This window comes from Lissotriton helveticus, chromosome 3_1 (assembly GCF_964261635.1).
Source record: "Lissotriton helveticus chromosome 3_1, aLisHel1.1, whole genome shotgun sequence".
NCBI lineage: Eukaryota > Metazoa > Chordata > Amphibia > Caudata > Salamandridae > Lissotriton > Lissotriton helveticus.
In genome coordinates this window covers 805,194,620-805,218,389 of record NC_136061.1, presented here as the reverse complement: position 1 = coordinate 805,218,389, position 23,770 = coordinate 805,194,620, and the positions used below count along the sequence as shown (strand labels likewise).

Sequence of the window (23,770 nt, the reverse complement as noted above, 5' to 3'; positions counted from 1 at the left end):
CGGTGGTTTTGGTACCAAAAGCTGCCCCACCGGGCGCCACACCTGAATTAAGATTCTGTGTGGATTACCGAGGACTAAATTCAGTAACAAAGACTGATGCTCATCCGATCCCCAGGGCGGATGAACTTATTGACCGGCTGGGAGCTGCCCAATACTTAAGTACCTTTGACCTTACTTCCGGGTACTGGCAGATTTCCCTTACTGATGGAGCAAAGGAAAGGTCAGCCTTTTCCACGCCTCAGGGTCACTACCAGTTCTGCGTGATGCCCTTTGGGCTCAAGAACGCCCCTGCCACTTTTCAGTGGCTGGTGAACAAGGTCCTTTCTGGTATGGAAGCTTTTTCTGCTGCTTATCTGGATGACATTGTTGTCTTCAGTAGTAGCTGGGAGGATCATGTGCAACACTTGCAAGCTGTTCTCCAGGCCCTGCAACAGGCTGGCTTGATAATCAAGGCCAGCAAGTGTCAGATCGGTCAGGGGTCGGTGGTGTACCTAGGCCACTTGGTGGGCAGAGGGGCGGTGCAGCCCCTCCAGGCGAAGATCGAGGCTATCATGGCCTGGGAGCCCCCAAGACCCAAACTGAGGTCCGAGCCTTCCTGGGCCTCACTGGTTACTACCGTCGTTTCGTGAAGGGGTATGGCACCATTGTGGCACCCCTCACTGAACTTACCTCCAAGAAACAACCTCGACGGGTAGTCTGGACGGAGGCTTGTCAGCGAGCCTTCGTGACTTTAAAACAAGCATTGTGTACTGCTCCAATACTTAGGGCTCCTGATTTTTCCAGAGAGTTCATTGTCCAAACAGATGCATCAGAACATGGCATTGGGGCAGTGTTATCGCAACTAAATGATGAGGGCTTGGATCAACCCGTGGTCTTCCTATCCAGGAGACTACTCCCCAGGGAACAGAGGTGGAGTACTATAGAGCGGGAAGCCTTTGCGGTGGTTTGTGCTCCGAAGAAGTTGCGTCCATACCTGTTTGGCTCGCACTTCCTGGTTCAGACCGACCACCGACCCCTTCGTTGGCTGATGCAGATGAAGGGGGAGAATCCCAAGTTGTTGAGATGGTCCATCTCCCTACAGGGAATGGACTTCCGGGTGGAACATCGGCCTGGAGTGGACCACGCCAATGCAGACGGTCTCTCTAGGTATTTCCGCCTTAGTGATGAGAACTCCCAAGGGGTTGGGTAGCTCTCCCCACTTTCAGCTGGGGGGGATGCGTGTTAGACCTGTCTGCCCCTGTGAGTTCCCTCACAATTATTATTTATTTTGTCCCCTTTGGCATTCCAGTGAATCCAGTTATGTATTTTCTTTTTTTTAATGTCCACCAGAATTTTTCCAGTGTTCTCGTGGGGGCTAGGTGTTTCTTGGGCCTATTGTTTTACCAAGGCCTAGTTTTCCTCACAGAAAGCAACTGTTAGAACATGATTCCTAAAATGGTGGCTACTAACTGCCATAACCGTCACCTAAGGGTGGCAGACCCATAGGCTAGCATGAGGAAGGTTCCAGAACCAACTAGTAGCTTCCAGGGGTCTGAGGCCAGCCTATAAAAGGCCAGTGACCAGGGAGCCATTTTGGGACAGTATTGGAATTGACCAGTGCGGAGAGAGGCGACTTGAGGAGGAGGATATCACACTAGTAGTGACAAGATCGACCTTTGGGGCCGGCTGTTGCTCTACTGGGAAGTGACCCCTCATAGGCTGACCAAACCCCACTGCCACAGCAACCATATTAAGAAACAGAAGACTCTGTGGCAAGTTTTATAACCATCAGTGACTCTCGCAGCGTGGCTCTCAAGTGACCTGTGAAGACCTGCCCTGAAGGCACGTGTGCAGTGGAAGCGAACCTGGACACAGTGACACTCTGAATGGTAAAGGAATCAGGGGTCAAGGAGTTAAAACTGCCGCGACTGCAGCTCATGAGCCCGGAGTCCACATTGTGAAGAGAAGCGGCGGAACCGGCTGTTGACCTTACCCGAAGGAAGCGTCACTGCCGTGTGGGATCCCTGTCATGGGATCGGAAGAGGAGGAAGAGCCCAGCTGAACCGTGTTGCCATCCGGAGGAACCTGAGGTAGCATCGGAAGAGGCGGGGAGGAGCAAACAAGTCCCTGCCGGAACTTACCCCAAGTAGCTGAACAACCGGGGACACGTAAGGAGACAGCAAATTACCTGTGTGACACTCATTTAGGAGATATAGCAAACCCGAGACAATCCTCTCAGTGAGGGGGTGATCCATGTGAGAAACTACCTGCCCATAACGGAACTTGTGTGGGAGAGTAAGCTGAAAGCTGAGGGGCTTCAGGGAAACGGGAGGTAGCGAACCAAGTGGGGATCACCAGAGAGTTCTGGGGGAACAAAAGGTGATTGGTGGTGAACATCATGGAGGGTGGAGCACACGATATCCGAAAGGCTGGCAGCACCTGTGTTTACTCTGATGGGCTCAGTGGTTTAATAAGTTTGTAGGGTGTTGAGAGCTGTTCTTCAGGGATGTAATATCTTGCTTGTCTTCTCCAGTAATTCAACTACTCGCACCAGAGCTTAATCGTGATTGTATGAAGCTGTGCGGGGGAGCTGCACCTGGCGAAATGTAATGTACCAGATATGATTTATTGTAAAGAAGCCTGTTTAATTATCAACCCGAATAGATGGGGAATGTAAGAGATTGCAACTCTAAGTTGTAGGGATTTCTCAACGTGACCTTCATACTTGGGGGTAGAGAAATACTGAAATTGCCAAATGAATTTTGCGATGAACCAATAATTGAATGTGATAAGGTTAAATTATCTGAAACTGAAACCCGGCTTTAAAGAAAAGAAAGATACATCAAAGAATTTTATAAAAGGAACCGGTATTTTTCTAAACTGGTGTGGTGTCATTATTTTGGTTGGTCATTCACTGGGTTACTGTGGGTGAGATTGTAAGCACTACACAAAGCCTCGAGGGGGTTTAGCTGATGCTGCTCTGTACCAGGCTACCCTATGTAGTCTAGAAAAACCTAGGTCTAACAAACTGTTACGATGAGAAGAGCATTTATCATATATACGTCAATTGAAAAAAAAACTACAATGGGGAGACTGAAATTATGCTCCTGGAATGTGGCAGGACTTAATGATAGGGGTAAGAGGGCCCGTTTATATGAAATAATTAGACAGAGATCCTATGATGTACTCTGCCATCAAGAGACTCACCTGCCTGGGGATGAAAGAGATTTATTAAGGGTTCCCGGATATAATCTACTCGTGTCTACAACGCAAACATTCAAAACCCGTGGGGTAGCCATCTTGGTCAGAACTTTCCTTGGACAAGCTACACGTAAGGCGACTGACACTCTTGGAAGATGGGTTATCATAGCACTGAAGCTGGGTATTACTATCTGCTCAGTGTATGGCTCTAATCAGGACGACCCACATATATTTGAAGAGTTGGAATTAGAGCAGGCCTCTTGGCCTAGAACATTAATACTTTCTAGGAATTTAAAAATTTCCCTTGGGTCTAAAGGGAATAGGCAGAAACAAGATACATACACAGGCCGCAAACCAAAAGTATTCAAAGCTATTTATCAACTTAGGGGTAGTTATGATCTAATAGATATTTGGGATTATAAATACCAATCGGACCCCGGTTACACATATTTTTCGTATCCCCACAATAAATATGTGAGGATCGATTATATATTGACAACTAGAGACTACTCTACTCAAGCAGAAATTGCTAAGTGCCCAAAGACAAGACAATCTCAGACCATAACTCATTGATCCTCCCAATCAATATAGCCAATTTCAACAGGCCTCGCGCTAATTGGTCATTTGATAGAAAACATTTGGCTAACAGAGAATATATAAAATGCATAACTACCTGGACCCAGGGATTCTTTGACTGTAATCGATACAGTGCATCTATGGGAGTAGTATGGGACTGTTTTAAGGCCGCCTTTAGGGGAGAGACAATTAGCTTTGTAGCCAAACGTAAGAAAGAACAGGACAAGGTCAACTATCAACGGACGCGTGAATTGGCTAAAGCAGAAGAAGAGCATACCACCCTAATAATGCGGGGTGAAGATGGCGGAACCACTTTGCGCAAAATGCTAGTCCTTAAAACAGAGCTTAATATTGGGCTTACCCAGAGAGCAGCAGAGACCTATCCGTCAAACCAGAATAACATTTATGAAAATGGGGAGAGGGTGGGAAAACAGTTGGCAGTACGCACCCGCCAGAAACTGTCCTATAATATGATTACTGCTATTGAATTTGAGGGTCAGGAGTATACAATACCGGGGGATATTGTAGAAACTTTTCGGCAATATTATCAAAATCTATATCAAAATGATGATATGATTGATCCGAATGAAATTAAAGAGGTTCTAAGGGCATGGCTAACTGAGACTGGGTCGAATAGGACCATTGATGACGTCACCAGAGAAGATCTGGAAAAAGAAATTACGATCACTGAGTTACAATTGGCCCTCTCTGGTCTGGCATCAGGGAAAGCCGCACGCCCAGACAAACTTCCACTAGAATTATACAAAATCCTCGAAGAACAAATAATACCTTACCTGTTAGACCAATTTATAGGGATACAATGGAGCAGTATACCACCTGAGTCATGGAAGGAAACTAATATAATCATCTTCCCTAAAAAGGGAAAGTCTCCAGAACTTCCATCCTCATAGCGCCCAATTTCATTAATTAACTCCGATTCGAAGCTCTACGCAAAGATTTTGGTCAATCGGCTCGGGAGGGTTATCGAACATCTGGTCTCCCCCTGGCAGCATGGCTTTATTCCCGGTAAGGGTACTACGGATCACACACGCAATGTCATCTCTCTCTTTGACATCATGAGGGTGACGGGGGGCCAGATGTCGATGATCCTCCTCGATGCCAAGAAGGCTTTTGACCGAGTTTCTTGGAAATTTTTATGGGAGGTGCTTGAACTGATTAACTTTGGACCCGGCTTGCTAATTCAATCAAAGCAATATACCAAGAACCTAGGGCCAAACTTCAAGTGATGGGTATAGAATTTAGGTCAATTAATATATTAAGAGGTACGAGGCAGGGATGCCCAGCTCCCCGATACTGTTTGCCATGTATATCAACCCCCTGATTCTAAAATTAATAATATCTCGGGCAATAGAACCTATTATTGTTGGCATACATGAATCTAAGATACTGGCCTATGCCGATGACGTGGCGGTAGTAACACCTAACCCTGCCGGGCAATTGTAGAAATTGAATGTATTACTCAGGCCTTTGGTCAACTGCTACTCCTCCCACCACTAAGTTATGCACATTTTGGCACCTCTAAATAATGACAACCCTGTTTTGCTCTTTGCTTCGATGACCAGGAAATGTATTGCCTCCCTTACAATAGAGAAAGGAAAAATATATTTTAAACACATTTTATAGAATCTAAATGAAGCCACATAATAAACGATTTGTTGAAAAATCCTACTGTGTTTTACGGAGTGTGGGGAATACTAAACAACATATTAGACTTGCTAAACGAATTTAATTTTTAACATAAAGCCATCACTACAGAAGGTTGAAAAAAGGTGTGTGTTCCTTATGCACATAAGATGTTTCTAATTTGGTTTAGGACAGCATTTTGTTAAATAGTATTCTCATAGGATGAAAAAAAGAGAATATTGCCCATCCAAAGATTGCTAAACTTCTTCAAAATGTTTTGGTCCAGTGGGTCTAGTACTTTATAGAATAGTTCTAATGTTCCCTTTGCCACATTCCGAAATCCTGGATGTTCAACTAAACTCAGGTGCTCAAGTTCACTTGGCATTCTTTATCAATACATATTTCAAAAGAAAGCCTGTTTTTAGATTGACCTTACCCAAACTATTCTTCTAGATCTGGTTGTATTTCGGAATATCTGGCGCAAAAATATTATACTGTCAAAATATTGTTACCTAAATATTGAGGAGCAATTTGTCAATACTTTGATGTACCCGTATACCATTCTGCAATGCTCCATTGGTGTTTAGGAATTTGTTAGAAAAATCATATGCCTGTAAGAAGTAGGAAGTTACAGCTGCAAGAATAATGTATTTGCGCAGTGAAAAGAATTTTGAAAACTTTTCCATAAATGTTCTCCCTCTCTCTTTAGTCATTTTCACAGAATGTGTATTTGAGTGTTTTGAATTATTGTATCTATCAGTTATGTTTAATTTCAGCTCTACTGAAGAACCTCTGAAATGGCAATATGCAGACCAGTTTGTGTCTGAAGCTGGGGTAAGATGCATTATTTTATTTTTCATGGCAGCATTATAACAAATAACGTTCTCATTTTATGAATGTTTCAAGAATATATTGTTTCCTTTATGCTTTTTCGTGTTATTCAAGATGACTACACACTTTCTACAGTAATTGAATAATGATTTCTATTATTGCGTTCTTCATATTTAAGGGCCTAGTGTACATCGAAACGTTGCAAATAGTGAATGCAAATTATGCACTGACTTTTATTCCTGCCTGTACTTTTTCAATGTCACCTATGTCCTCATTTGGGAAGACATCAAGGGGAGCAGGTAGTTGTCCTCTGCACCACTGTTATCTTCTCCCAAGGACACCAACATGATTTCCAGATGAGAAGCTGTCACACAGGGTAGGATCCCTGACACAATATCGATGACACACATATAGAACTACCAAAATATCGAGGAAAAAATATAGAGTGCAAAAATATCGAATTCATATCTCCAAACAGGTAAGTACAAAAATATCAAATCAAAAATATTGTTGTAAAAAATATTGTTAGTCAAAATATTGAATGTTTTTAAATGTCTTAAAAGTAATTTCAAATTAATGAAATAATAAATATAATTAACCTAAACATACTTAAAATACTTAAATAACCTTAAAAGTAATAAATAATTAATGTAAGTTAAAAAAACATACAATGTGATTTTTTTTACATATATGAACGTAATATTAATAAATAAATATACAATATTTTTACCGTAGGATAGCGGGAGGATAAAATGTACTATTACCACTCCAGTGAGTGCAACAGTAGAGAAAGCGTTGGATAGCGTAGGGGTAAAAATTACTATTCCCACTCCAGTGAGTGCAACAGTAGGGAAAGCGTTGGATAGCAGGAGGGTAAAAATTACTATTCCCACTACAGAGAGTGCAACAGTAGGGAAAGCGCAGGATGGCGTAGGGGTAAAAATTACTATTCCCACTCCAGAGAGTGCAACAGTAGAGAAAGTGTTGGATAGCGTGGGGGTAAAAATTACTATTCCCACTCCGGAGAGTGCAAGAGTAGGGAAAGCGTTGGGTAGTGGGAGGGTAAAAATGACTATTCCCACTCCAGTGAGTGCAACAGTAGGGAAAGCGTTGGATAGGTGGAGGGTAAGAATTACTATTCCTACTCCAAGGAGTGCAACAGTAGGGAAAGCGTTGGATAGCGGGAGGGTAAAAATTACTATTCCCACTCCAGAGAGTGCAACAGTAGGGAAAGCGTTGGATAGCGTAGGGGTAAAAATTACTATTCCCACTCCAGAGAGTGCAACAGTAGGGAAAACGTTGGATAGCGTAGGACTAAAAATTACTATTCCCACTCCAGAGAGTGCAACAGTAGGGAACGTGTTGGATAGCGTAGAACTAAAAATTACTATTCCCACTCCAGAAATTGCAACAGTAGAGAAAGCGTTGGATAGCGTAGGGGTAAAAATTAATATTCCCACTCCAGTGAGTGCAACAGTAGGGAAAGCGTTGGATAGCGTAGGACTAAAAATTACTATTCCCACTCCGGAGAGTGCAACAGTAGGGAACTCGTTGGATAACGTAGGGGTAAAAATTACTATTCCCACTCCAGAGAGTGCAACAGTAGGGAAAGCGTTGGATAACGTAGGGGTAAAAATTACTATTCCCACTCCAGTGAGTGCAACAGTAGGGAAAGTAAATACTTCATATATTAATTAAAATAATTCAAATATTAATACCAATTACAAATTAATTAAAAATAATTACCAAGTTAATATAATATAATATTGAATCAATTAAAAGTAAAAATAAAATGATTTATTAGAAATCATTACCTATTAATACAAATTAATTATCAATAAACAATTAATTAATTAGCAATTGAAAAATAATTAACAATTAATTCAAAATAAATACCAATAAATAAATTTTAAAATTTAATTAATTACAATTAAAGTACTTCCCACCCTATTCTCCTATAAACCCGCAAACCGCTACAGAAAATACATTAATAAAATTAACATAATTAACAATTAATCAATTAATACAATTTAATTACCAATTATAATTTAATTAATTACCAATTAAGAATTAATTAACAATTAATTCAAGATAAATACCAATAAATAAATTAAAACATTTAATCAATTATAATTAAATTACTTCCCACCCTATTCCCCTATAGACCCACAACCCGCTACAGAAAATAAATTAATAAAATTAACATAATTATCAATTAATAAATTAAGTAAAATTAATGACCATTTATAATTCAATTAATTACCAATTAAAAATTAATTAACAATTAATTCAATATAAATACCAATAAATAAATTTAAATATTTAAGTAATTATAATTACATTACTTCCCACCCTATTCCCCTATAAACCCACAACCTGCTACAGAATTAAATTACGCAAAAATTAAATACCATGAAATTCATTACTTGTAATAAATTATAAAATAAATATACACTTTTCACACATACTAACTTTAAAAAACACTTTAAAAAATTCGATATTATTAAAAATTCGATATATTTAATACCTATATTATACTCTTCGATATTTTGACTTTCTATATTTATGTAAATCGATATTAACTTACCTCTAATTCGATATTTCTGTTGTCTATATTCTATCCATTCGATATTTTGTCCATTAAATTCGATATTTTTGTTGACTATATTCTGTCCATTCGATATTTTGTCCATTCTATATTTTGAATTCGATATTACTGCAATTCTATATTTTTAACTCGATATTTTGACTGTATACCCACAGGGGAATCTTCTCCTTTGCAATTCAGTGACTGCTCCAGCTCAGGAGTCAGTAACTGATCAATGTTTTGTGATTGCTGCTGCAGGCACAAACCATGTATAACAATTATTGTGAATTCCAATGAGGAGGGGAATGTCCCTTTGCAAATTGGAAAGAGTCTCAAAAGCTATTTTACCAGTCTGTTTTCTGGCTCATAAACTACTAAAGGTACATTTTGTGTATCGCAAGGTCTGTGGTTAGAAACAGTGTCGCCCACCAAGTCCTAAATAACAATGCAGCTGAAATCAGGATTTTGAGAGCTCAATCAACATCGAATTAATAAGGGTTATTGAGATATAATGTATATGCTAATGCTCATTTACCTTTCACTATATCTCTTGAAAGCAATGAACATTCTGTTACTTTCTTCAGCCAGTCCAGCTACCTGCAATTTTATAATCTGGCCTATGTATGTATTTATTTATTTGATCCATAAAATATTTGACTTAGCCACAAAGCAAGAGAGTACTCTACAGGAGTGACCTTTTCAATTTCAAATGAGAGACTATGCATTAGAAAATAGGTATAGGTATGGATTATGAGAACTTTCTTGGTGAAGAAGAAGGGCTCAAGTGGGCTGGGCCAGAGTAGAACAATGGGAAGATAACCAAAGGGTAGGGGCTTTAGAGCTCTTTCGAGGAAGCAATGAGGAAACTATAAGTGAAAGGAGTATTGTTTGAAGAGAGTTTACAGTTTTTTCTGTAAATGGAGACGAGACACGGCCTGCTGGTGTTGGTCTGGGACAATGTTCCAGATTCTGTGTGAGTAACACAAGAAAGATTGGTGTCTATTATTTTTTTTTCTTTCAGTTTTTCAACTCAAGCCTGGATACGTTTCTGCTGTCTGTTTTCCTTTTTCCATCTGCAGTCTTGATCTTGCATGTGAGGTACAGAGTGGTGTTCTTGATTCAAGTGATAGCCTTGTAGGGGATGCAGACTGGTTTGAATGTGATACATGCTTGTACGAAGATCCATTATAATTTTTTAAGGGACTGTGTAATTCTTACAAATTATTATTTTTTTTTCATTTTTTTATTGACAAACTGATGAGAAAAAAATGCCAAAGTACCTATAAAAAAATAACATACAAAATTAAAAAAACAAACCAAAGTTATACAGACAAAAAGAAGATTTAAATTATTATCGGAACAGAGCTTGTTACATTTTCATGTTCAGTTTTCAGTTTCCACTTGGAGTACATTAAACAATAATAATTCATGTTAAACAAACAACTAGGCAAGAACAACAGAGAGAGATAATAAATAAATGAAGCAGCCAGACTTTAACCGAGTAAACATTATTAGGATAGATGTACATACTTCAAATAAAATCTCCCCATATTTTCTCAATTTTTTTTAGCGAATGGGCTCCTCTTAAGTTTCCCAGGGCTGACTCCATAGAGTGAATTTCAATTACTAGAGACCACCATTCCGAGATATTAAGAGGTTTAGGGCAAGTCCAGGCTCTGGCCAGTGTTAGTTTAGAACAGGATAAAAGGATCATCACCAGAGCTGGGCAAAGTAAGGGGGAAGGGTGCACATCAAGCAGAACTGTAACCGCAGTAATGGAAGGTAAATAAATCTTCTTGATTTCCGAAACTTTATGTACTTCCCCCCCTCAGAGTTGGACAAGAGAACAACATGTGTTCCAAGTCCGGTGAGCATTTAGGACATTTGGTGCGGTCGCTATAACTGCTATTGAGAGACCACTTTGAGATCTTCTCTGGTGTATAATATAGCAGGCACGTTGTTCTAAACTGTTGCAACCTTAAACTGGATGATCTTACTGAGTTGTTAATATTGGATAAAGATTGAGTTATCTGTTTTGGAGTGATATTTAAGCCAGTTTTATTGTCGTTTCAGTTCCTTGCCAGTTTTAAACAGTCATCAGATATAAAAGCACAGAGATGTCTATAAGCATCGCTTATAATCAATTTATTTGGGTTGCATATAAACATTTCCAAATATCGCAGTCTAAGAGGTCATAGATTTGTTTTTTTTGTACCAAAAAGTCGTGAATTTGAAAATATTTAAACCTAAATGTTTCCGGCAAACCATACAAGATTTTAAGTGTATGGAAATCTAGGAACCCTTGTGCGCCGTATAAATCCCCCAAAACATTATCTCCCTGCATAGACCATCTTAGGGCCGCACCATCATTAAAGATTCCAGGAAAACCCGTGTAACCCCATAGCTGTAGTTTCGGATGACTGATGGTGGTCTTGCAGAATGCCAGTATATTCATCCAAATCCTCACTATGTCCCTTGCAGTCTTAAATTTCACCCTTCTAAAGTAGTTGGGGTCATTTACCCAAAATAAGAACACATTTGAGTCAGCTTTTAGCATAAATAAATGAAAAAAAAATGTATCTTCTCTGTTAAGCAGGGAGCGAAGACGCCTAATAAACGAGGACCAAAAATATAACTTAAAATCAGGGAAATTGAGACCACCCTTGTCAGTTCCATTCTTGAGAAATTTCAGCGATCTTCTGGCTTTTTTGTAACCCCAGATAAAGCTACTGAATATTCCGTCCAGTTGTTTAAAAAAAGAATTATTTAGTGCTAAAGGAATGGAGAGGAATAAATACAAAAATTTTGGTAGTACCTTCATTTTAATTAAGTTGATTCTGCCGATTAAGTTCAGGGGCAGTCTGTGCCATTTCTTCAAAATTAGAGTCGTAGATTTAATCAGTTCACTATAATTAATGTTGTTGATTTCCCGTATTTTAGACGAGATTTTTACGCCTAGATATGTAGCGACTTTACAGATCTCCGGGGTCGCTACCGCAGGTGCATAATTATCTATAATTTGTGTCTTGTTTATGTTTAGCCTATAGCCAGATACTGTCCCGAAGTTACAGGCCTCGATGGTAATCCCTTTCAATGCCTCTGTAACATCAGACGAATAAATGGCAATATCGTCGGCATATGCCGTAATTTTCAGTGCCTGTGTGTTAGACTTAAAGGGTATAATTCGTGATTGTGCCTGAAGTGCCTGTGAAAAAGGCTCAAGTGAGAGGGCAAATAGTAAAGGTGACAAGGGGCAGCTTTGACGGGTGCCCCGAGAAATCAGAAAGTCTGACGAAGTCAGCCCCCCGTAACTGATACAGGCAGAGGGGTTGTCATACAGTGCCTGTATCCCCTTTACAAAGTGCCCGCCGAACCCCATTTTTATCATAGCGTGCCAGAGGTAGTCCCACCCCACTCGATCGAAAGCCTTCTCGGCATCCAGCAAAATCATAGCGAGTGGGGTGGACTCTGTCTCTGCCACGTCAAAAGCCGTTATGGCAATATTAACATGGGTGGTGGTATCTCTCCCGGTCACAAACCCATGTTGCTGCGGGTTCACAATTTTGGGCATCAGAGGAGCCAGCCTTGTTGCTAAAATTTTAGCAAAAATTTTAGCATCACAATTAATCAGTGAAATGGGTCTGTAAGACCCCCTCTCATCCTTTGGTTTTCCCTTTTTAAGGAAGAATATTATTTTGGCCCTATTCCATGAGCGGGGAGCTATTCCAGTTAGCCCAATAGTTTGTATAACTTGCAGTAGAAGGGGTGCAAGTTCCTCTAAGCAGATTTTGTAGATCTCGAGAGGGATGGTATCCTCCCCTACGGCCTTCCCTGTTGGCAGAGATGTAATAGCTTGACAGAGTTCAAGCTTGGTTATGTCTTCAGACAGTAAATCGATTTCTGTAGAGTTACTAAAGTTAATTAAGTTCTCTTCTAAGTAGTTTTGTATTGTGGCAGCACTAGGTGTAGATTCCGGAGTATATAAGGACCTGTAGAAATCAACAAACTGTTCTAATATATCACATGGATGGTCATAAAGCTTGTTATTAGAGCCTCGGATATTCGTGATCACAGTGTTGGCTCTGTCCTCCTCAACTTTTTATGCCAATATTTTTCCGATTTTGTCTCCTCCCTCGTATTGCGCAATCTTAAATTTATGTATATTGGCACTATTTTTTTGAATAAATTTGGCCTTGGTTTTTTACTTTAATTGGCTTAGCTTACTACATATTTCCGTTACCATTGGCAGATCTGCTCGCAGTGCTGACGCTAGCAGTGCTTCCTGAGCAGCAATGTCAGATATCAAGGTTTCATCAAGTTTACGTCTCTCAGCGTTCTGTCTGAGCACATAAGCCTGAGTAAAACCCCGTATGCTTCCTTTACAGGCGTCCCAGACCATATTGCATGTAGTAGAATTCTGATTATGTTCTATGAAGTCAGTAAGATGGATTTTTAACTGAACAATATAAGCTGAATCTGATACTAGATACCTGGGAAAAGAAAATGGTCTGGGACCGGTACGAGTGTGTGAGGTGGAAAATATCATCATTATAGGGTTATAGTCCGAGGAGATTTGAGGGCATACCATCATTGAGCTAGAGTTCAGTAAATTATCATTAACTAGAGCCATATCCAACCGGGAACACAACTTATGAGGTGCTGAGTAGTATGTATACCCTGGGATACTTGGATATAAACACCGCCAAACATCTTTGATGTTATGGATGCGACACAGGTCTAAGCTAGAGGTTCTAGTTTTACGCATCAGCTGGAAGCTTCCGGGCCTAGTGGTGTCTTGTTGGTAATCTAAGATACAGTTGAAGTCTCCCATTATAATTAGCTCCCCCTACCAGTCCAAGAGTTTTATATTTAAGTAATCAAAGACCTTCGGTTCATCTTGGTTGGAGCCATGCACTGCACATATGACATATTTTTTGTTATCAATAAGCATTTGAGCAATAGCCCATCTACCATCCTTGTCGTAAGCAGTTTGCAAAGTTTCTGCCCTTAGTCGTTTGTCCTTAAGAACAGCTACCCCTCTGATAGAGGCCTCAATGGTGGTACAAGTTAGAATATCATAACCCAGTTGGTTCAGCAGTTTTTTATCCTTGCCAGCGATATGCGTTTCTGATAGTAACACTAGATGAGGATTGTGTAGTCTCAATTCCTCTGATACAAGACGTCTTTTATTTTTGCTATTTAGCCCCGAAACATTCCATGCCAAGCACCTTAGTTTATACATTCAAAAAAGAAGAAATTCGCCAAGTGGAAAACATCTGTCCAAAAACCACACAGAAGTGAACGTTTACTCAATACTTTATCTTTGATAGCATGCTCCCCCATCAGGTTGACAATACAGTTTTTCAATTTTTTACCCCCAGCACTCCAATACCCCCCACCCTGCGGAGAACAAAGAACCCCCTCCCTCCACCCCCCAATCTCCCACCCCCCACGGGAGGAGACCCCCCTTGAGCTTCCGCTGCCGCTGTAGTGGCAGCACCTACGATAGGATACCTGGTGCTACCCCCCCCTCTGAAAAAAGAGAGAAAAAAAACCTCCCATAACATTTCGTGTTACTGAGGGCTGCTGTGTAAAGAAAAAAATAACCACAGTGATGACCTCTACCCCCCAAAAGTTTCCTTTCTACTTTTTAGAGTCTTATTTACCCATATTGTTATGTAAGCCTAATGGTATTTCAATCGAGTTTGCTATCATAATGAGAGATTAGCTCTTACTTATACTAGATAGGAACGACTCAGCCTCTCGGGTATCACTAAAAAAAAACGGGCGACCATTTTTAATGACCTTAAGACGGGCGGGTTCCTGAAGAAAAGCCTGCCCCCAGTGGATTTAATAGGGTCAATCAATTTGCACATTTCCCACCGTCTATCCATGGTGGACTTGCTAAGGTCAGATCGTGTAAACAAAGAGAGATTCCCTATGGTTATAGAGGTGTTAGGTCGTGCTTTCTGCCAAATAGCCTGTTGCAATAGAAAATTGCCAAAATAAATAAGAAAAGGTCGCGGGAATTTACTCTCTTTGTTCTTTTGAACTAAAGGTAGACGGTGTGCCCGTTGGATTTGGGAGTCCCAGTCCCAATCTGATAGGTCTGGGAAAGCTTGGGGTAGTAAATTAACCAAGAAAGCCCTTGGATCGGAACCTTCAGATCCCTCCGGTATCCCAAAGAGTTTTAAGTTAGACATACTCTGCCGATTTTCCAAGTCCTCAATTTTTAACTGAAGTAGTGTCATCTGAGAATCGTGTCAGCTTACTACAGAGTTCATACGCGTAGCCACCTCCTCTACGCCCACCACCCGATGCTGTAGCTCCTCAATGTCCTGCGAGACCCCACTAAGATTAGAGGTCAGTTCTGATAGGGAGGTCTGTAGTTTGTTATTGTCTCCCCGAAGCTGTAAATAGTGCTCCTGTGCTTCTTCACGTTGGCTAGTTAATATTTGCAGAATAATGTCTAGTTGAAAAGAATCCGTACCCAGTTTATCCTCCCCCTCTGGTGCTGGTCCGTGAGGCCTGGTTGGGACTCTATCAGCATTTGTAATAATTAGTGGCGCTTTCAGATTGGTAGCCATAGTCGAACCACTAGACAGTGAAATCTCACCCCAGGTCCAAGCCTAAGTGCAGCTGCTTGCTCAGTTGAATCAAGTAATGCAGTTACTGATATATTTGGAGCTACATTTGACGATGCGCTTAATAAGTTGATCTCGGGGGCAGGGCAGCATAGAGTACCTGAAGTAGGCTCAAAGTCTGTAGGACTTGTCCCTAATAGTCTTAGTGTCATATTTTTAACAAGCCCCTTTACCTCAATCCATTTTCTAAGAGGGCTTTTATCATTGACAGTCTTCTTAGCAGTCGTAATATTGCCTGCAATGGATCGAATTAAGGTAGATCCAACTTTCCCTCCTCTTTTAAACTTGGGCTTGATTTTAATTTTTCGCCTTCTGTCTGCCAGGGATTTTGTAGGGTTATCAGTTGGGTTATCCGTCTCTTCCTCAGTCTCTGCTTCATAATCTTCATAAGAACCTAGATCAGCATTATCCTCTATCATTTATACAGAGATATCACCAGTAGCCAGCCCTTCATTCACACCTGTATTTGATAAGCCAGCGACTTTAGTAGCTGCTTCGATGATAGCAGCGTCCGGGTCTGAGTCCAATAATAGTTCAGGAGAGAGTGTGTCGCCGGTAGCCAGCCCTTCATTCACCCTTGTATTTGAAAAGCCAGCGACATTGATACCCGCTCCGGTGATAGCTGCGCCCGGGTCTGAATCCAATAATAGTTCAGGAGAGCCTGTGTTCTCAGCGTCTGTCCCATCGGCGTTAGGATCCGCCCGATGGGTTTCTGTGTTTAACATTTCACCTGCTCTTCCTGGGTCAGTTGCCGAAGCCCCAAAAGTTTAAAGTTATATTAGTGTCTAGTATTGACTTTACAGGCAGCTTTGTCATAGCAGATACATTGTTGCCAGACGGCAATTCATCAATACCCTTCGAAGCTGCTGCTGCACTTAGAGTAGCTTCATCTGTCAGAAGCAATGCACCACAAATTTCACCCCTTGGCTTGACCCCCGATTTTGAAGCAGCTTTATTGGCGTGTTTAGAAAGAGTAACGCTTTGAGCCGTCATTGTAGGGGGACGCAAGATTGGCTTACCGACATTTATGTGATCCGACCCCTTGGCTCCCATGGCTGCCGAGGGCTTCACTCCGGGACAGTTCGATGTAGTCCCTCCTCCCGGTGAATCCTGGAGCACCGTAGGGTCCGAGGAAGCTGCCGCCGCGAGTACCGAGGCGGTCGTTTGCTCTGCAGCCGTGGAAGGTGGAGGAGGAGGAGGGGGGACGGCCGCAGGGTTCTTTGTGTTGCGCGTAGTACGAGGTGGGTTTTTTGGAGACATTCTCCGGAGAACCCAGAACCGAGCCGCAGGCGAAAGTCCAGACCAGCCAAACCCCGAACCAGTGATCAAACTGCAGATCGCCTGCCGGATAATCCGTGGGAAGCCTGGGAGCCAAAGCATCAGTAGCCTCGCCGAACACCTTCTTCTCTCAGCGTTTGAGTTTCCTTCAGTGAAGAGGTATTTTTCAAAAGAGCATTTAATCCGTGAGTAGAATTAGTAAGTCGTTCTCTTTCAGTCTCTCTGTAGTAGCTCACATCAGAGGGGGCAGGGAGCCGCCAGATTAGCTACCGCACGGTCGCGTCCTCACTCCGCCATCTTGGACCGCAGACCGGGTAATTCTTACAAATTAGTGAAGGCCTTTGACGAGATTGGCTGTAGCATGAATGCAGTTCTTCTGTGGTGCTAGATGGGTTTCTTGGAATCCACTCATCAAGACACAACCACTATAAATCTGGGACAAGATCAGTTCCCTTCTTCATGCAGAATAGGATCAGCTAGAGCCAAGTGGTCTTTGTTTTGCACAATGTTCATATTGAAGCTGTAGTTGGAGTAAATGGAGAAGCACCAAGAGTTTGCAGACTTGATGAGACAACAAAAGTTTACAGATTAATTTTTAGTCTCATTCCTGTGGTGTTGCCTGCTTGTTGTCATTGGGAATGAGTGCAAATTCTATCTTGGAATTTGTTTGTTTTAAAATGAGAAAATCCATGCTTAGGTGTTTATGATGCAGTCATTTGTTTAGCTGATGTCCTGGCCAGATGTGATTTAAAGGTACAGCTGGGTGTTCTTTGTATATTAATGGGTATTGAAGATCTTTCATATCTGGATTCCTAAGCATTTCTTGTGAAAGCTGAAGACTAATGGTGAGCGATTGAAACTTTGAGGGGCACGAAATGGTCATTAATAGTCAATTGATACGGTTCTGAATGCGTGGGAGTCCTTCTAAACCCACTGGTGTATTTGTTCTGCAGGTCTCCAGGTAGTTATCTCCTAGAAGACTATATTCATGCTAAGAACCACCAACCATTCTTTCAAAAAGCTCAGTGCCTTCCCCCAAAAATATTCCAGTAAGGTGTGAAGGTGATATCAACTCCCTTGTAGTCAGAGTAGTCTATTTCTTTTCATTGTGTAGGTAGGGCTGCTTCCCAAATAGACTTGTGTTCTAACATTGTAGTTTGTAGTGCAGTTTCTTTCATCCGATAGGTACGTATTGTAACCTTCACAATGTAAGGGTATGTGTCTTCCTCAGAGGCATTTTGGTTTCATCTTGGCTGAGAGATTTGCTTTTTTTAAATATGTTTACTGTCTTTTCTTGACAGACCCACATTGTTTGCCTTGGAATCGTCCAATCTAGGTCCACTGATAGACAGGGTTGCTCCATCTTTTTCCTTAATTAGAAGTTCCAGACTCAGATGCTAGATCAAATAAAATTTCAGCAGTCCCGCATGCTATTAATTTGGTGAGTCATTTAAAAAAAAAAAACCTCAGTTTACACCACCAGTATTTTGGAAGAGTGAGGATCTGACACCGTACTATGCAGGTACTTGGTGAGAATGAGAAAGAGAGGAAAAACCAAGAGCCATATTAATTGTTAGAAAATGGTGTGGTTGTGGTTTGCGAAAGTCAACATGGCAGGACTACCATATGGGTCTCCACAGTTGCTTTATGTGGGAATGCTCTCCACAGCATGCATTCAAGCTCAAAGAGCCAAACAATATGCATAAGTGAAAGCACAAAACAATCCAAAGCAATGCATGCACTTTAGGACAAAATACACAGTGATTAAATATCTCACCTTTTAAGTCAGAAAGAGAATGGAGGCTTTTATATCTCAAATGGTAGCATGAAAATATCAATGGTCCTTAAAGGCCGAATAATAATACCACAGGATTCAAAATTTAAGTTGTTGAATCACAAAGCTAGATTCAGACATATATTCCTTCTCTAGAAAGCAGACAAGGTCACTCTCTAGAAAGCAGACAAGGTACACTGCTACATTAGCTCGACCTGTAGCCATTTTATGAAGAGCTTGGGACATGCAGGATTAAACAGGTTAGAAATGTAAAGTCTAAATTAATTGCTATCCCATTAATGGTAGCAATGTCTTGAAGAAAAATAGCAGGCAATAATGTTTTGTGAAGCTGAAAGAAACTAATGTTTACAACTGCACTCATTGCTGATGAAACATGTCAGAATCAAACAATAGTCTGAAATGTTTTATTTTGCTGTCAATGGGTAGAGCAAGATCAAGTGGTATTTGAAGACAGATTGTAGACTCAGGACACATTTGAGAAATAAAAGTTTTCTGGATCTATGAGGTTGAAAGTAAATCACCTAAACCCACACTATCCCTTTTCCAGGCAGCAGTGTAGAGTGATGTCATTCATACCTAGAAATGTGCGTAATAAGCATATGATAGGCAGAAAATCTGACATTCATAAATGATTTGGACCAGATGGCTCTAAGCCAAAGCCGTGGTTGGGATACGCACTCTTAGTTCAAGAAGTTTACTCCGAATATTTGTTGGTGGGTGGTGCCCGTGGGGTTAGACCCCCTGTACCAGGATTTGTGAACAATTGATTTGATTGCGCTGGTATCGGAAAAATATCATGCTGTAAAAGGAAAAGATAAAAACAAAAATAAAAACGCAATGAACTTTATATACGTGTATTGAAACATCATTGAATCTAAATACGAGTGCTCTGGGGAGACGCTGTTCTCGAGGGAGCAGCGCAATCAAATCAATTGGACCAGATGGCCCCATACCTTCTCAAAAGCACCATTGACATGGAGTAGTCTTGTGAGACTCTGCAAAAGTTAAAACTCAATTTGACCCTCTATCTGGTTTTTGTTAATAGGTCTATGAAAAATGTAATGTCTATGACTGACAGTGTAGACTACCTATGAGTGATGACAATGTATTTTATGAATGAAGCTGAGAGATCCATCTTAATCAAACGGATTGAATGACCTTCATCTACATTTCTAAAGAATATTTCTTAAAGTCCTTTTAGAGGTGTTTAGTTACCGTACCCTGGACAACAATGGAAATAAATTAGCAAGATGATTGAGAAGGATCATAGTGTGGTAATGGGATAAAAAATATAGAATAGAGGACTACACTGACAATGTGATTTTAAACAAAGCTTAAGAGTGTTGAACCAAATGTTGAAGTATCTGACATATGCTTTAATATTTTCAATTAATGTTAGTGACTAGAAATGACGAAAGAACTGTAAGAAGCTAGAAATGTGATGGTCAGGTGGTCTGTAGAGGATTACAATGATGATATTCAAAGATGATAGCAATTTGTCTTGAAATGCAGTGACTGGCATGTAGTCTTGGAATGTGGGGAAGGCTCAAGGATGAAATCACATTTGTTTATGCACAGTTGATTGTCTCTTCCAGTGTGAAGAGATTTGTAGTTTGATATTAGAATTACATAATATATCTAGAAATGCCCCAGTAGGATGCTCATTTGAGGGATAATATAATGTTCTGGAAGCAGAGGAACCAGCGGGGGAGATGCTGGATGGAGAAATGAAAGAAGTGGCTTTGAACCTGAACTAGTTGGAGTAGAGCTTATTAAATTTGCGTTTACCTGTGTAGCAGTAGTGGTAGTGCCATATGTGCAGGTGATAGAGGAGGGAAAGGATGAAGTAAAAACAGCAACTCGGGGTAAAGCAAGGCTCAAGAATGAGTATATCATATACCTTTATATGCAAGACTACTTTTCCCACAAAATATACAAGTAGGTTTGAATAGATTGCTATCATTAATTATTCCTTGCCTGAAATTATTGGCATATTATTGTCTGTAAATTCTCCGAATGCTATGTGTAATAATAATCATGTTGTGCATTTTTTCTTCAGGATGGGAAAAGTAGCATTGCTGGTCTTGCATCAGTTGGTGGAAGAGAAATGAAGGAGAAGAAAGTGTTCATTAGTTTGGTGGGCACAAGAGGTCTCGGATGCAGGTAAGAACTGTGCATGAGCTCATTGAATACCAAATATATGCTTTTGCAGATGCGCTGAGATTTCTTTTTAACTTGCCCTATAAGGTCTGACATTAGCCCTTGCAATTTAGGAGGAGAAACCAGCAGTGGAAAGCCAATTTTTTCTCCTCTGGTGTGATACTGGAGTCAAAGGGGCGTGGGGCAACAATAAATGATCCACTGATCGTACCACATGGGGGGACTGGGTGCTCCGGACATAACTTTATATTATAGAGTGCGCACGCTTGTTACTGGATACATGGCCCTTCGGACGCTCCCCTTCTCCGTATTGAGATAATTGTTGCGGACCTGTTGCCACTCCCTGTCTTGATATTTGAGGATACAGACCGTAGGACAGGAATACTTGATTCCATTAATGCTACGCGTCACGCCTGGCAGTCTCTGTTGCAACTTCAAGCCGGAGCTCTATTATACTCCCCAGTCATGCCGCTTGACTGGGCCCGTTGGCTGCCCCCATGTAGAGACAGATGGGTGCTACGAGAACTGAGAGCTCTGAACATTCTGACGGTCGGCGATCTCTTCCATAAAGGTGTGGTTAAAAAATGGGAGGAGTTTGAACAACAAGATCACCCTTATACCCTGCTGCAACGATTTCAATTTCATAAGACGAGGCATGCCCTACGAGATATTTTGGGGGAGGACCTTGTGGAGCTTCCGGAGGTTGCGGAACTAACCTATACTATTAAAGCTAAATCTCCCCGCAAGATGTTTTCCAATATTTATAAGATTGCTATGTCCCAAAGGGTTAATCAGTATTCCAAGGCCAGATTGGACTGGTAGTGGGACTTACAGCAACCGAGAGATGATGCCATATGGGCCTACTGTTGCACCAGTACACGTTGTATTTCATTAAATGGCTGATTCACTTTAAATATTTAAACAGGGTGTATTACACACCGGAGAGACTCCACAGATACGGTTTGAGGGAAACTCCTGCCAGTGACAGATGTACCGAGCATACGGCTGACATCTTACATTTAGCCTGGTCGTGCCCAAGGATACACACCCCCAGGAGTCGCCCCAAAAAAGTTTGGGGACTCTACACGACATATATAGCTGCCAGAGGGGCGGACCACCCTGAGACAGACTGTGACTTGCCAAACCTTGACCACACAGCACCTGTTGATTGATCCCCCTTGTTACACTTTTAGGTAGATACCATGACTGTTGAGTCGATGTCATACTCACTCATAGTTTTCTAATGTTACGCTCTTGAGATGTTGACAGTGTTAGTACCACAGTCGTCAGTAAGGAAAACTGTACTTGTGCACACTGACATGTTGATTTGTATCTGATCTGTCTGTATTATGCCTAATGGTAATTAATTGTACACCACGTGCTCACTTAGTAATGTTCAGAATAGGACATCTTGCTTCTTGTATGTTCTGCAAAAGCTTCATAAATAAAATAATTTTAAAAGAAATAATCCACTGATTTCAAACAATAGATAAATATGACAATGAAAAGCCAATATACAAATAAAAAAATGAACACAAATTTGATAAGCACACATTCTTGCAGACCAAGGATTCCCAACCAGGCTCCAAAAATCAATAACTGCCTCTAGAATAAAAAGGATGGGCTAAGATTTAGGAAATAATGTCATCGGCTGCAGATGACAATTAAAATATCACGATTAATGTACCATGGTGCACTTTCAAAGGAAGCAAAAATGTCACTGTTGCCACCCCCCAGCGACAACCTAACCAACACTATACTTTATCCAGCTGGCCATGAAGACTTTATCTGGTATGGTGTTAGAATGTAATAGCCAAAATATTGTCTGACAAAAATATAAATTCCTCACCATCATTTACAAAAATATCGCCCAATTGGAGTTAATGGGAATTTTACACCCATTTGGACAATATTTTTGTAAATTATATTTCTGTTAAGCAATATTATTTATTTTGTCATAAAATCCTTCATCCAGCCATAACTCTCATGAGGACTAGATGCACTCCCAAAAAAATGCTGTTGGATGAACTTACCAAATGAACTAGAGCTACGTAGACACAGTTGTTTTGGGTCAAAATCCTCCCAGTGTTGGTGGTCATCTGATAGTTAATAAAGGTGGGCCTTTATTTCCTGTAAACTTTGCAGTGTGTGCTCATTCAAGGGAATACTGTGCATAATTAGGAGGTCATTTAGTCATTTAGTTGGTGGTCCACTGGCGTATTTGCAGGGTACCCTGTCTGCAAAACTCCCAGTTCACTCACTTTAGTTAGAGTAAGGTGAACTGTCATGTTTTGCTCGTGGTGACAACTCAACTTGACATCAGACAATCAGTCAGAGTACATCAGCCTCTCTATTCTGACATATCTTTTTCCTGTTTGGGATCACCAGGGAAAACATGGTGGTCCAGAACAGACAAATACAAAAACAGGCAGAAAACTCCCAGGATATTAGGGACTTTTATTTGTTTTTTTAAAAGCAAACTCTGAGTTTGCGATCTTGTTTTTGAAAAACAAACAACTGTATGAATGTGCTGAATGCTCCCACAGCAAGACTTCAGTGCCTTCAGAGTTCCCCTAAAGACATAGAGATCTGGGCAGGCAGAGATCTCTAGGTGTGGTGGGCTGTTGTCGCCAAGGCAGCAGAGCACATCCCTCCGCTGTTCCGGTGGAATCGAGTATAACTCACCAAGGGCTAAATAATCCCTATAACGTTTGCATTGTGTAATATACTGTCCAGTCTTGGTAGGATCAAAGCCTGATCAATGGATGCAGGACCCACTGAACAGGCCTCTTTACATGTATGATGGTTACTGTGTTGCTTCATGAAGGGAAAGAGAGCTTATTATTTTTTGGACCCAATACTAAAGTTAAATTTCAAGTCTAAAAGGGGACATAATGAAATAGGGCACACGCAGGGGCAGGAATGTTTGAGCTCTTGGGTACACTCCTTCTGTACCTCATCTTGCAATACCCCTGGAAGCTCTCTTTCTGGTTTACGGTAGTTAGTAAGCTTGGTGCCCCTTGATAAATTATATCATATTGCCAACCCTCCCAGAAAACCACTGTATAGCTTTTC

At 40.9% G+C, this 23,770-nt stretch overlaps 1 protein-coding gene across 1 annotated transcript in view; it reads left to right on the top strand.

Annotated features, from left to right (window-relative positions):
* USH1C (USH1 protein network component harmonin) overlaps positions 1-23,770 on the top strand; it is an 898,978-nt gene that overhangs the window by 360,581 nt on the left and 514,627 nt on the right. Inside the window, exons 7-8 of the mRNA XM_078681063.1 lie at positions 6,177-6,234; positions 20,595-20,698. Coding sequence (XP_078537189.1) covers positions 6,177-6,234; positions 20,595-20,698 — 162 coding nt within the window. The remainder of the gene's footprint in view (positions 1-6,176; positions 6,235-20,594; positions 20,699-23,770) is intronic.